General features: G+C 41.9%; 1 protein-coding gene across 1 annotated transcript; it reads right to left on the bottom strand.

Moving 5' to 3' along the window:
• Positions 1-3,419: 3,419 nt before the first annotated feature.
• Positions 3,420-14,575, bottom strand: PSMA6 (proteasome 20S subunit alpha 6). The gene is made up of 7 exons (XM_042047547.1): positions 14,407-14,575; positions 10,285-10,379; positions 9,412-9,493; positions 8,998-9,153; positions 5,899-6,077; positions 5,165-5,259; positions 3,420-3,626 (listed from the first exon to the last, which is right to left on the bottom strand). Exons 1-7 carry the CDS (start codon positions 14,480-14,482, stop codon positions 3,569-3,571), a joined length of 741 nt encoding a protein of 246 aa, XP_041903481.1. The 5' UTR covers positions 14,483-14,575; the 3' UTR covers positions 3,420-3,568.
• Positions 14,576-15,901: the final 1,326 nt, after the last annotated feature.

Raw genomic sequence — 15,901 nt, 5'->3', positions numbered from 1 at the left:
TTACAAAACTTGGTCTCATGACCCAGTAAGGCTGCTGTTTTACAGAACTCAAAATAGCAGGCTTTGCTTCTGTGTCAGGGGAAAAACATGAGAAAGTTTTGTACTTTTTTCTTCAGATGCTAGAAAATGACAGACCTAGTTCTTTCATCTTACTTTCAACAATGTGTGCTGAACCAAAATATTTCTTATTTGATAAACCTGGACATTGATCTAATGCAAAACAGGACAGAGAAGGTAGAGAAGAATGCTGCATATTATTCCATGTCATTAAAATTGTTTTATCTATATGTACTCGCTCCATCTGAACTCCCCATCTACCCGTCCTTAGACTGTCATCAGCTTTACAGTGAAAAGATACGGCAAAACATTGTGCATTACACAGGACCACATATGCTCTTAAGACATATCTGAAATCCCACAGAGGTTCACTACTGCCTGCCTTAACAGGATTGTTGTGTGTTAAGAGAGGGTCTTATGAGTGGAGATTGGCCACAGTGACCATGAAGCAACAGAGTCTAAAATCTGTGTTGACATGAGGAGAAGTGCCAGCAAACTTAAACTCTAGACATGAGGAGAGCAGATGTCAGGCTGCTCAGAAAACTAGTTAGCAAGGTCCCCTGGGAAAACGCTTTTGAACACCTAAAGGACACAGTCACTGGTCACAGCCAACACAGCTTCATGAGAGGAAAGTCCTGCTTGTCACACCTGATTTCCTTTTATGACAAGGTGACTCACCCAGTTGATCAGGGGAAGCCAGGTGATATAATTCTTTTGGATTTCAGTAAAGCTTTCGATACTGCCTGTCACAGGATCCTTCTGGACAAAATGTCCAGCACACAGCTGGACAAACATATCCTGGGATGGGTGAGCAGCTGGCTCCCCATTGAGCTACTTCTGTTTATAATACATACCATTACTGTCTTTGAGGCCCCACTTGCGTGGGGGGAGGGAGGTTACTCATAAGAAATCCAGATGATTTTCAGAGTTCAGTAAATACTGATTTACCTAAGCTGACTGCATGTACCTGGCATTTGCATGTTTACACTACACCACAGATAAAGAACACTGGTATTGTAATGTGGACAGTTACCAGGCTGTGCAGAGCCAGTTCAAATTTAGTACAGGTAACACTGACGTGGGTCTGGTATGCAAATAAAACTTGATCCTATTCCTGTTTAACTACTTACTTGTGCGTTCACACTGGAACTGCATCTGTCAGTTTTCCGCACTGGCACAACAAACCACAAATACCTGGAGCAATCCCAAGTCTGGTATCCCTCTTGATAAGCTCTACCCAAACTAGAAGCACCATGACCATACCACACATACTCCAGTTTCTTTGGAAGTGCCAGGTTTGGAACAGCAGGTGATACCAGGTACAGCTCAGCACCGGCCACAGCTGTACAGCTTGGTTGCAGGTGATATCTGCTCCAGGGAGTGAAGAATGTAATTATGTGTTATGTGTGATACACGGGGGTTTCCCATTCAGTCAGGTATGCCCAGCTGCATTGCAGCCTTCTCTTCAGTAACAAAAAACTTTGACTTTTCTCCATTCTTAATATGAAAAGAGAACCATGAATTTTCTCTACAGGGCAAAATACTAGCAAAAATGCCATTTCAATTGCTGTGACTTTAACTTTCCTTATAAAAAAAGGCAACGTTCACCATCAATATATTGTAGACACCTTATTTCATCATCTCTGAACTCAAGACAGGATGTTCTGCGTTGCAAAACAGGCAAGGTATGAACAAACACTCACTGCTCTCAGAACCACCACTTGTGTTATACAACCCCATACAAGCTCCAAAATTTAGAATTAAAGGACTTGCAGGGAATTTTGATACTGAATACTATGCAAATATGCTCTAGTCATATGGATCACCGATTACCATCTTCCCTTTAATTTTTGTTCAAGAAGTCATTAGTGAAGTATTCTATATGTTATTAAAGCTGATCAAGAACAAACTACCAGTGGATGGTATTTTGTGGCAGACTAAACCATGACCTAAGCCTACTCAAGTTCCAGGTTGTTATACAACTGGAGTATTAGGAAAAAAGGCCCTACAGGTTTTCAGAAACACAGCCATCACTGGCAGCTGAAACAACACAGATCTTTCTGAATGTGCCATTAGTTGCACAAATGTGCCAACTGTTGCACAAACCCACACAGAATTCTCAGATAACCAACCCAAAACCAGAAGCAGGGGTGCTTATCTTACCATCTACACTACACTATCTGACATGAGGGAAGATGAAATTTGGAGGCACGAATAGAAACCCAAGTAGCTTTGTGAAGTCAACAATCCACTATACATCCAAATCTCCTCAACTCAGTTATCACATAAGGTTACCATTATCTTTTATTAAAGCCACCAAACACAGAATTGCATCTTCTTTGCTACAATGAACTTGAAAAATACACTTTCAAGGGGCTTTAACTGTAAAGCACAAAGAAAAAAATTAACCAGTTTCTGACAACTTACAAGGCCTTTCCCAAATGCATTGAAAAAAATCAGAGAATTTTGGAATAATTAAAGCCAATATGGGAAACGCACAGCAGAGGAATGAAGGTAAGAAGTTACATTAGCTTGGCATTCTTTCAAGAAGACTCGTGTGCAACAGCTAAAACTACCTGGTAATCTTCCCCTTCTCCTCAGTGCCTCCTCCCTCACAACTTCATCATCTCCCTATTTACTGCTGAGGCTGGAACCTCTTCAACTGAAGCAAAACAAAAAGGCATTTTTCTTCACTGCAGTTTTTGCAGTCTCATCTCCAAACCCAAAACCTCTGCAGGAGCAAGGGGAGTTGCTTCCCAGCATCAACACTGCCATTGATGGACTTTGTCTTGGCCCCATCTAGCCCAAACATTGTTTCTGGCACTGCCCAAAGCCTCAAAACCTGGTAGGTGACTAACAGCCAAAATCCCAAAGTACACTACATATAGAATATTTTCCCTAAATAAATGTCAGGTTAGAGCTGTTTAATTATAGAAGACATCTCTTAAATGCACTACATGCACTCCCAATAAATTAGTCCAAAGGACTGGGACTCACAGCTCAAGCTTTTTCCTTCAGCTTTTGCACTATATCCTCATATAAACCTGAGCAAGTAAGGTCTTCCTAACCTCCCCACAATTAAACCAGTAATGTTGTAAGGCTTTCAACATCAGGCCATGGAGAGAATGAATGTGAATGTAAGAATTATCTCAAGACACACACACCACAAAACCTGATATTAATTCTACATGAGGAGCCAAATAGCTCAGATGAAAAATACAGATCAGAGTATAAAATTTCTTTAAAAATACAATTAAAAGGCAAGCAAGTATCGCAGAAACACTAAAAGTCATCAAGCATTTTTATGACAATTTCATAGAATTGGAAGTTTAAAAAATAACATTAAAAGAAGACACCAAGAATTTCAAAAACCTCTGTTTTATTTGTACAGAGTAAAATACATCATATAGCGAACACTGTTTTCCACCCATAATCTAAAACCATTATTAAATGTTTTCTTTTCACCAAACATCCTGGCCAGAAGCACAGACAATGGAAACAGGAACGCTAATTAGTCTCTCTCTGCCAGAGCTACAAGGTGCACATCAATCTCTGCTTCTGTAAGGATCCTGAAAGAACAAAAAGAAATCTTGAATAGCTTAAATGATTCTTTCCCTTAAGCTCCAATATTACAACCTAATATCTATACAAATAAGTTTTAGAGCAATGCATCTTTCTGCCCTTTAAAGCCCTGCTGTCAGGGCCACAGGCTGACATTCCAATTCTTTTGAAAAATAAAGGAAGAATCAAAGGCACTAGAGATTAAGGAGGTAACAAATGATAGAAAATGAACAAATAATTCTTTGTGAGTAATGCATTTGCAAGTTGAGACCTAGTGAGAAGGTAGCACTTGACCCTTGAGTGGCAGTAGGAAAGGGGTCATGCAGCTCCTGTGTGCTTTCTCACAAACACTGAGCTGTTCTGTTGTCCTCAGCACACACCACCAAATGCAAAACCAGCCATCACCACCGTGTCAACCTTAAAAACGTTAGGAAGCAAGCACTTAAAAGATTGAACCTGTGGACCCCAAATGCTTGAAGCCTCTCTTCAATCCCCACTTACCAAGTAGTTAGACTACACTAACAGAGGACTCTGTCCCCCATTTAACTGTTCCTCTCTTTCTTTAAAAAAAAACAAACAAACAAACAATAAAAGACTAAAGCAGAAATAACTGAATCCCTCTGCAGCAAGCCAGACTTACCTAAACTTTAGGTAAGCCAAACTTGGAGGGTTCTTTTGCATTATAAAAAATCCCCCAAACTTTTTCTCCCACATTTAATTCATACTTCTGCAGCTATAGACTGTGTTGTGAGAAGGCTGCCAAGTACACTGTATCCCATGTGAAGCCTTCCTGCCCTCAGCAGGAAGCCTTCCAGGTATCTTGATACACTGACAAAGCAATTTTGGTGCACACAGTGCACTGCAGGCAATAATGGAGGAGGGAAGAAATAGCAGGTGCCTTGCTTTCATGCTAGATGGGAATGCAGCATACTCAGAAAGTAAATAGTTCAGCCATTTTCAAATCACTAGTGATTTTTTAAATCCATGATCTTTTAATCTTACCAAATTTAAATACAGTATTTCAAACCATACAAATCCATGATCTACTGACTACATTTTAGATGTTCAGAAATGCTAGCAATTAAAAGATGAGCAAGAATACTTTAAAGATTCGATTTAGAAAAGGATTAAAGAATTTAAGTGACTTGTAAATATTCCATAATATAAACCAGACTTTACTGCATTAGTTAGCATTACTATGATTTGGGAGTGGACTCCAGATACCAATACTACAAACAATTTTTATGCTTCTAAGCATGAAAACACTTCTACACCAGATGTAACTACATTTCAATCACCAGAGGAAACAATATCCTTTTAAGAAATGAAAGAGAACACTTTTCTCTACTAAATCCTTTACCCATGTCACACATTTTAAAACTGTGGGGGTTTTTTTAGACAATGTTTTCCACCCCTACACATTTTGAAGAGTTACAAGTGAAAAACCCTTCAAAATTTCAACTTCTGAAATTTATCTCTTTTTCTCAATTTACAGTTGCACATAACCAGAGAAACACACCAAATTTTATCAACACTGACCACTTACCTGAACTTAGGATTTTCCACTGTGACTACACCAACTTCTATTTCTGAAGGCTTGAAATCAATGGATAGTACAGTAGACAGGCATGTTATTGCTGTCTGAAAGATGACAAAACCCCCTATCATTAAAAAGAAAGCACTAAGGTTTTTTTTTCTTAATAGACATAGCATTAACAACTACCCTTCCTTCTGGTTTAAAGTTATTTCCTTTCACTTCAAAATCTCAGCTTAGAAGTTCCAAATAGTTTTCCCTTGCTACAGAATACAGTCCCTCTCCAGCCATTTCCCTAAAAGGCCCAATCTACAAAAAGCAAAGGGACATGTTTTCATAGCAGAAAAAACACAACGAAACCAAATCATTTTATCATGCAAAGATACTGTCTGAAATGCCTTCTAATACGAAGATTGTTTTAAATGTTACTAAAAGTTAAGTCATACTGGTATCCTCAAAATCAAGCACTGTAGTAACCAAACACTAGCTATAGTGGAAGTGCTACAATTATAGAATCTGCTTCAGCTAACCTAAAGCAAAAAAAGCAGATTAGATGACTATTCAAACACTTGGAGAATACTTTCAAGCGATTTTCTGGTCAGAATAGCTATATTTGCTCTGGCAGCAATACAGAACTGTAGGAAAAGAGGAAATGCCTAACTGCATTTCTCTACATTGCAAGCCTACATGCAGCATATTCATTAAAAATACTTTTAACAAATTTTCATTTCCTTCTGCTGGCCTACCTCTACTGTTTGTTCATATGTCCAGTCAAATTTCTTCTTTACTTTCTTTTCAAGAAAGCTGGTTGACTCTGTCTGTTTAACTCCTGCAGCTGTGGCCTTGAATCCACAATAGTAACCTGCTGGATCACACTTGTATACCTGAGGGCCGTGTTCTTCATCAATACCAATCAAAATCATACCTTGAAGAGAAAATTTGTTAATTTATTTATTTCCCCAACTTTAGCAATTTAATTCAACTGAAGAACAGAATGGATACCACTCTCTGCGAAAAAACATGCAGGCACAGCAGTTCATCTTTGGGAATCAGTCCCGTACCTGGAGCTGTGATTTCCTTTTTATCCCTAATTTGCCATTTCTTACCAACATCACATTACCAGGTGTGCAACTCCTTTTAGCAGACACTGTGTTTCCGTCATTCCCAAAGAAGGCTATTCACTAAACATACAAATGTTTTTGCCATGCTCAGTGTGTAGAGAACCACAAAGTCAGGAAATACAACAGTTTAATCCTGATACAAAGTTTACCCAGCCACAGCTCACATCACATTGTGTTATATGACACAAAAGTGTAAACAATAGTTCTATTACCATGTCTTTTTCTAGAAAGCAACTTCACAAACATGCTGAAACTAATAGAAATATTAAAAGACCAAATTTATCTTTCTTGTTTGTAATCCTGAAAAACACTGCATTGCATACCTTTTCCTCTTTAAATTAAAAAAAATCTGAAATGAAAACTGGAAACATCAGGACATAACTGAGTCTTTGAAGACCATCTGACTAAGTGCTTGGAAGCTGGATAGTTTTCAAGTAACACAAACTGACCACGTCACTGAGATGCACCTATGTTCACCCTCACTTCTTGATTTACAGCTGCATTGTCTCAATATGCATATTAAAAAAATAAGTCAAAAGCAATACTTGCAATGAAAACCCAAAACAGAACAAAGTAATGGTTTTCAATTATTTACACTTGTGTAACTTTTAACTAGTAGTTAGAGCTGATAAACTTCTGAGCAGCAATACAATAGAAAAAAAATCCCCTCATATTTTCAAAAAAGGCTAAGGGAAGTTAAGAAAAACATATTTTTATTCATGTATTTTAAAAAAGAAATTTCCAGTAGTATCAAGGCATGGGAAATGCCAAGGGAAGAAAAAAACAATCCTTCCTGAAAACTACAAGCACACAAGCATAGGAAAATTGCCCCATCATGGAAACTGTGGTGCAACCCTGAATGTTGCTTCTTTAGTCACAAGTCTTAGGGCCTACTATGATTACAAGAAGTGATTCATCAATTCTGAAACTATTCTCCTTAAAAGGAAAAAAAAAAATCACCAAAATCCAACCAACCAAAAAGAAACCCAGACAGAATGTTTAATGAAAAAGTAATTGAGGAAACCTGTTAAGTCTTTTACCTCAGTTCCTGAACAGCCTAACAGCACAGTTATAATTTGCTTACAGCCAAACATAAGAGAAAAAACAACTCAGAACCAACCGCAGAACACACAGATGACCAGGAATATCTACAAAAAATGACTCAACACACAACTTTTTTTTAAGCTTGCTATAAAACAAGACATGTAGAAATATTTGCAAGGGAAATATTTTTAGGCACTTTTTCTCTACATTATATATATGATGGCTAAGTTAGGATCAAAAATTATGCAGATCTGTCCTATACATACTACTTAGATAAAAAAGCCACAAAACCTGCACAAGGATAATTGCACTCTGCATCTCTCTTTTAATAGTGATGTTTACCCAATGTATTGGGCTTGCATGGCAAGGTCTTGGTAGTGAGAGGACTACAGGGCTGGCTTCTGTGAGAAGCTGCCAGAAGCTTCCCCTATGTCCAAAGGAGCCAAAGCCAGCTGGCTCCAAGGCCAACCTGCTGCTGGCTGAGGCTAAGCACATCCACAATGGTGGTAGTGCCTCCGGGATAATGTATTTAAGAAATAAAAAAGAAGGGGATTGCAGACAAAGAAGAGAGGAGTGAGAACATGTGAAAGGAACAACTCTGCAGACACTGAGGCAAATGAAGGAGGGAAGGAACCGCCAGAGCTGAGATTCCCCTGCAGCCTGTGGAGAAGACCATGGTAAGGCAGCTCTGCCCCTGAAGCCTATAGACATCCATGGTGGAGATACATCCACCTGCAGCCCCTGGAGGAGCCCATGCTGGAGCACGTGGATGCCTGAAGGAGGCTGTGGCCCCATGTGAAACCTGTGTGGTGCTGTGGAGAAAGGAGCCCACATTGGAGCAGCCTGTTCCTGAAGGACTGCACCCCACGTAAGGTGGACTCCTTCCTGGAGCAGTCTGAAAACACAACTGCAGCCTATGGGAAGGACTCACTTTGGAGAAGTTCATGGAGGACTGTCTCCCGTGGGAGACACATTGGAGCAGGGGAAGAGTGTGAGGAGTCCTCCCTCTGAGGAGGAAGTAGCAGCAGAAACAATGCGCTACAAACTGACCACAGACCCCATTCCCATCTCTCTGTGCTACTGTGGGAGAGCTAGACAATCAGGAAAAAAGTTAAACCTGTGAAGGAGGCAGCAGGAAGTTGTTTTGAAGATCTGGTTTTACTGCTCAGTATCCTATTTTTATTTGCTTGTTAATAAATGCAATTAATTTCCCCAAGGCAAGTCTGTTTCGCCCATGGTGGTAATTGGTGAGTGATCCCTCCCTGCCCTTATCTTGACCCACAAGCCTTTCATGGTATTTTTTCTCTTCCATGTCCAGCTGAGGAAGAGAGCGATGGAGAGGCTTTGGCAGACACTTGGCATCCATCCAGAGTCAAACCACCACAAACAGACAGGGTTATAAAGATCATCTCCCGCTCACAGACATCACTGCAGTGTGAACAGATCAGTCCCCAAAGACTAATGTGAAATAGTGTCAGAGAGGCTACATCATCTCAAATGCTGAGTCAATGGTAACATCATTGCTCCAATTCAAGACTTAAAACACTGCTTTCTCATTCACCTGTTCAGCCCTCTTACTCCCTCAGTTATTCATTTTGAAAATGGGTGAGAATTTCTTATATACAAATTTGCAAACTTAGACAAGAAACAGAAAAGATGATTTTCATACACTATACTTACAGCAACCAAGAGGCCTCATTTCAGCATTCTGTGTATAGACCTGAGAAATATCTGCAATCCTTTTACACAGCATATCCACAGGGATGTCATATCCATACTTGTACTTCCAGTTAGCAGCCTCATAGCGGGCTCTCTGCACCTGGGATCTGCTGTCAGCTAGACAGAAAGAACTAATATTAATTTCACTGAACATGTACCGTGTTTTTTTCTAGCATTGCCTGAGAATATAAATTCCAGGTCCAACTTTACATTGTCTTTAAATATATCCATTAGAAGTAGGTAAGTTCTCCAAAACCAGACTGAGTGGAACAAATCTCCTAGAGCACTTACTTATTTTATATGATGTAACGCTGGTAAACTACATAAAAAATCTGACATATTTTAGATACTTAAAAAAGATGGTGAATTAAATACCTGTCATTCCTGTCATCACACAGCCAATATTTTCAGTAATCTTGAATAAATGAGTCACTGTGCTGGAATCCAATAACTTGTCCTAAAGAGGAAACAGAAATAATGTAATAGCAAACACTGTCCTTGAAGTAAAAAGAAAAAAGACAAAAAAGAAAAAAAAAAAGAAAAAAAACACCAAGACAAACTCTGAATGCTCTGTTTTTTACAGAAAGGCCAAAAAGGACCCATAGCAGCTAAAAACTGTCTTTCAGGGTTTCCACTTTTTACTGCTGTAGGCATGAGAAGGAAGACATTGGAGAACGGGGAAGATTAAAACCACAGTATCTGGAAAAGGATAAGATCAAGAACATGATCAACAGCACAGTCCTCTTCTCTCTGAAGAAACTTTGAGAACCCACATACAAAAGCTTGCTCTCTTATTGCATGCTGGCCTTCAAACATAAAAGAATTTCCCCACTTTATCAACAGTACATCATCACTGAGCTGAAACACTCATTAAAACCTGTTCTACATGCTATTGGTATAACATTTTCTCAGCAGGAATTAAAGAAATCAGGGAACTGGTTATGGACAGCTCAGCGCTTACAAGCCAGAGCAATGAATGCACGCTCAATTCAGCAGGAGCAACTTCTATTTTAGCTTTACCCCTTCAACAACTACAGAGAAAAGCAATATTGCAGTACTTCGTGAGAAAATGTACAGTTGAGCACTACATGGAGCTAGAACTCGTAAAAAGCAGAATGATAATTAGATATTCAGTTCAAACAGCTATATATGTCAGTGCTAATAAGTATAATATCAGTATTGCTGAGTCTCACCCCCACCTTTTTTTTCCTCTCCTTCCAGACTTCCCCTCAAAAACAGACTACTTACAGGTACTTTCTTCTGTGTTACAATTACTGCAGAATCTTTCCCACGAACAGCTACAGATGTAAGTCCACCTTGGTTTATGGCCTTAAACGCATATTCTAGAAAAATATATAAATGTTAGTAAAAAACTTGTGTCAGAGACACTAGTATAATAAACTCTGACACACCTTCCCGCAACACATGAATCTCGCCAACTTATGGCCTTTTTAATACTTTAATACTTGTGCAATACTTTGTATCCTTACGGTCTTTAGTACAATGTGCATTGACTCTCTTCACAAAACCACTGCCACTGCTTCCTTCAAATGTTTCTTATAATTTGATTTTTTGTTCAGTTCAAGCTTAACAATAACAGAATAACTTTTAGAACAAAAAGGCTATTCTGAACTTGATCAAAATTGTCCAACCTTAATGTACAGTAAGCATAAATTCTTACAGAATTTTTGACATGGAGTTTAGTATTTTAAAGGATATAAACTTCTCTTCTAATCTACTGATATAGATGGAAACTGATATGATGACACAGGAGGCAAAGGAGACAGGTTTTAACCTTACTAGCATATTTTCTGACTTGACATTCAAACACTACAATGCTTTTATTTGCTTTTTATAATGAAAGCTACACAGATGCCAACTAAACAGTGCTTTATTCATGTAAATACAATGGATTAAGAAGCAAACACTGAGGTAATGATCATGAAATGATCCATGAAAAAAATTTCCCTTGATTAATGATTTCAAAAGCCTTAGGAACAACAACTTTAAAAACTGTTTGTCTGGCGATACTTGATAAACATTCAGAACTTCCTAAGTGAGTGGCAAGTTTCAGACAGCAGCTAAAAGTAGGTGAATTTTTTTGTTAGCTATGCATGTGAACCCAGAATTTAGAACATGTCTACAAACAGCATAGCAAATTGCTAAAACTATCTTAAAATAATGGGAGCAAGAAACTTGTCTGTTTTCAAAGCTGCACTCAGATCTATGGAAGGGATTGCACAACAGAAGAGTAATAATCTGAAGATGAAAAAAAGTCAAATCTTTCATCTTAATATTCAATCTGCTGAGTCAGTGTTAAGGAAGGGCTCATTGTTCTGTATTTATGGCACAGTATTTACTACTCTCAGACATCAGAGCATTTACTGGTTACCCAAACGTGCCATAAAGGATGGTCTCCCTTTCCCTCTGTAGAACTCTGCTAACCTGGGACGATCAGTGCCAGACTACAGCAAAGCACAAAACCCAGTGAGGCATGAGCCAGCACTGCCCACAAACTGGTCATGCTCGAAGCCCCAAGCCCGGGCTTTGCAACACTTGTCTATTTGTCTGTACAAACACCTGAAAGGAGGGTGTAAAGCACATGGACAGAGCCAGCCTTTTTTCAGTGATGCCCAGTGACAGGACCGATTCAGAGGCAATTGGAACAAACTGCAACACAGGAGGGTCCACCTAAACACCTGAAAATATGTTTTTACTGTGATGGTGACTGAGCACTGGCACAGGTTGCCTGTACTACTCACAACCCATCTGGATGCAGTCCTGGGCATCCAGCTCTGGGTGGGCCTCCTTGGGCAGGGGCTTGGGGCCTGCTAATCTCCAGAGGTCCGTCCTAATCTCAGCCATTCTGTGGTTCTGTGACACTTAGGTGGCAGCAGGAATAGGTGCCCTCACAAACTAGTTTTTGCTCACAACTATCAACAACCAGGCTTGCTAAACTGCAGTCCCTTCTGGCCATTAGGTACTATTATCACCTCGTTTTCAAAGAAACATGCCAAAAGGTGAAGTGGCTCTTACAATGTAACAAATCCAAGTTGCTACTGCTGTTTTAAGTCTGTTTACTGCTATGTAAGTATTTCACTAGCACTGCAGACAATCTCTCTCAAAACAGCAGCCCCTTGCAGTTCCCTGAATACATCACAACAGTCAGAAATTTGACTGCAGTAATTTTCTTCACCTCCCAAAACTCCACTTAGAAGAAACATCACCTTTGAAAATAGAAACTAACAGGTAGCAGGAGAACACTGATGCTCTGAGGGATTTTAACCACAGTAATGTGAAATAACTGTTAAGTTTTCTAATATGAGATCACTTCAAAGGCACATGAGTTTTCTGAGCTTTGAAAGCAGAAGACAGACCTAAGACAAAGTATAGGCATTTCAGTCCAATATCACTATGCTGGAAATCTCTGTTCCCATACTGCCAAATTCCAGAAATTCCAGAATTGCCTCAAGTTTTAAGGCAGTCTTAAAGCAGCACATGTCCATGCTCATCCTTGAGAGCCCCCAGCTAATCTTAATCCAGCACAGGGACAAAGATAAAACAAAACCACCTAGACCTGGACATTTGACTGCAAGCAAACATGAGATTTCTGCCTGAGGCTAGATGCTGGGAAACAGCAACGCCCATGTGGCACCACGTCCGAGTTACCAGCCTGGCTGCAGGCAAAGTGAGCTCATTCTTGCTTGAAGTTAACTATGCACATCTACATATTTTTCTTCCTATAGCACATAGGTACTTAAAATAGCTTTAAGACAGCTTCAGACTGTGTGCAGAAGCTCTCAAATACACATGCAGATACTTGTTTCTACGACACTATTAAGAGGTATGGAGGTACTACACACTTCTCATACATTAACCTAATGGCTAAATATATCCCAGAGGTAGAAAACCAAGGCTTGGTTTCCTCTCTGCTACAGAATGCAGAAACCATTCCCAACGAGTAGTACAGTGACAGAGACAGCGAAAAGTGATGCAGACCAACCAGCCTGTTTTAATGGCAGCGGAAGGTTGGAGACCTGGCCTCCTCTGTGACAGAACCACTGACACCCTGTGTGAGGAAGGGCTGTCCCTACCACCCCTATGTATAAGGCTCACCATGCAAGCTGCTTGCAAGCATTATACATGCTCCAGATACATGACAGCACCCATATGCAGGTATCTAGTACAGGTAACTTTCTGTCTGTGTACAGACACCGACACAAAGGCACTCTCCTAATTCTTCCTTGCAGAAAGGACTGCTCAAGACTGGGCCACCTGTCCACGAGGCCTAATCCACACAGGCTTCTTCCTGAGAAAAACTCAAGGGCAGTCACAGAAAAACTATATGGCTGCCACGGGCAATTCATGCAATCCGGTCCCAGCAAAAAAGATCTCTCCTTTCCTGGAGAACAAACAGATGTAAGGACATAGCATGCAGTGGATGTGCAGTGAAGCCACTGCAGCTGGGGAAGACAGCATCTGGATGATGCTGCAAAGCAGTTCATCTGTCCCTGTTGTGAGGATCCTCCAGAAACACTCTCAAACTACTGTCCTGCCAGACTGTGAGCTGAACTGTGCTGTCATCAAGCATTCTACACAAGGAGCACCAGGATGTGCTTCCGTACAACCTGGTGCACTGCAAAAACAGGAATAACAGAGGCCTACAGAAGGAGCTGAAGCTTGGCTTCAGATTTTTCCAAGGAACCTGAAAACAAAGGATGCTTGCTGCTATCTCACAGGCCACAGTGCACAGAAGACACGGCATTCAGGTCTAACAAGAAAGCGTATGAGTTACATCCAAGAACTGACTTTGTCACTCTGGCATGCAGGGTTTGAGGCAGCTCAAATCCCATTTCAAACAGCTATCATAGTTCCCAGATCCCAAAACACAGCGCTCCGAGGCCTGGCAAGATTCACTGAAAGAAACACGTAAGGGGGAATAAACGCCTCTGGATAGCTGCAAGTTTGGTCTCCAAGCATCTGAAATCAAACACCGAGGACTCAGAGGAGGTCGCTCCCCGTGGCGGGGGACACTTGAGGGAGCCCACCACGGCTCTAAGTTTTCCTTATCTCATGCGAGGACCCCTTCCCCGGGCCCCACGCCGGCACGACCGGGACCGCCGCTGCTCCACGCTCCCACCAGGCTTCTCCCACACACCGCGGGACCAGGCCAGGTGGGAACCGAGACTCCCGAGCCACGGGAGGCGCCGCGTCTCCCCCCTCCACACAGGCTGCCGGGCTCGGCGGAGCTTTCCCGAGCTGACCACAGCCCCGCTCGGCGGGGAGCGGCGGGGGCGCGGGCCGGGGCGCGGGCAGGCCGGGCCCGTGACGGGGCAATTCGGCGGCGGCCCCGCGGGCCCGGACACGCACCGACTTGGTAGAGGCGGCCCTCGGGCGAGAAGATGGTGATGTGCCGGTCGAACCCGGCGCTGGAGCCGCGGGACATGGCGGGAGCGGCGCGGGAGCGGCGCGCGGCCGGGGGGAGCTGTCCGCGTGCAGGGCCCCGCCGCAGCCGCAGGCACCGCCGGAGCGCTTCCGGGTCACGCGCCCACCCCGCGCAGGCGCGGAGGCGCGCGCCGCTTCCGCACCGTCACGCTCCGGCCCCGGCGCTGCGCATGCCCGAGCGCCGCCGCGTCGCGGCCCGGCCCGCCCGTGGCGGGCGCAGTGCGGAGCTGGGTCAGCAGCGGGTGCGGCTGTCCGGCTCCGCGGGTGCTTCTGATTCATGGAAACCTGAAAGCCCGTCGGACGTGCCTCAGGAAATGCGCACGGAAACAGCAGGAAACGGAATAAAAGTATCATCGCGGCATCCATCAACACTGGATAAAAGAAAACAAAACCCCTCCTTAAGTTCCAAACTAAGTATCTCCACCTGTCCTCTTCAATGAGAATGACTTTAAAGCGAATACTTAAAAAAACTTGTTTGAGATATTCATAGGTAGTTGTTGCCGCAGCTGCGTTATAATGCGATGTTTAAAAGACTTTTTGTCGGTGTCCAGTGCAAAGGGAAATTCCCCAAATTTAAACTCGTGAAGGTATGCTCTTTTTGCCTTTCAACATCTTGGAATTCCCCTACTCTTTGTGGGAAGGCATTTTTTTAAAGTTGCTCATTAAAAGAGTTGGAAAAGTTTCGTTCTGGTATCCACACCTCTATTTAAAAATTATTAGGTGAGTTTATTCTTTGTTGAAATAACAGATAAAAGGTGGATTTTGTGTATGCCACACATTAAAAGTCTGCATTCTCAAATTTTTCAAAATACTTCTCTTTGTTTGTTAATACTATGGGAGAATAATATCCCACTATGTATTACAAGACTCAGAGTTGGTCCCTTTCATTAGGGAAGGACTTTGTGGGCACACATGAAACGTTCAAAGGTGTAATGCAAGCACTGGAACACAGAGAACGTGAAAATGTATGACCGCGTCCGCTGGGTCAGACACGGAGCCCGTCTTATCCAATGCTGCGTCTCCAAATGTGGCCAAAGGGGGGATACCCAAGGTATTTAGATTAGAGAGATCCTTTAATGGTACACTCCCTGAATCCTCTCCCATTTTCCATCTGGAGGGACTTTCCAAGGCAGGGATAGTGTCTGTTTATTTAGTAACCCTTGCTGGTTCCCCTTCATGCACTTGCTGGTCTCCCCTTGAACCCCCGTGAACTTCTTGAATCCAAGACATGCCATGGCAAAGAGTTGCTCAGTGTAACAACATGTTGTGTGGTTTTGTCTGAAACCTCACCTTTTATCTGAACCTGCTATCTGCCAGTACCATTTGATGCTTTTGTACTGACAGAGCCAACAATGGATCCCTAGGCATTCCCTCCAGAACACTTGTGATTCTTATGACCTCTGTCTCTTAAGACTAGTTT

This window comes from Corvus kubaryi, unplaced genomic scaffold (assembly GCF_017639235.1).
Source record: "Corvus kubaryi isolate FWS band 111438036 unplaced genomic scaffold, C.kubaryi_AGA036_p1.0 66, whole genome shotgun sequence".
Lineage (NCBI taxonomy): Eukaryota > Metazoa > Chordata > Aves > Passeriformes > Corvidae > Corvus > Corvus kubaryi.
Note: the sequence above shows the minus strand (reverse complement) of the source record. Positions and strands in the feature narration are given on the sequence as shown.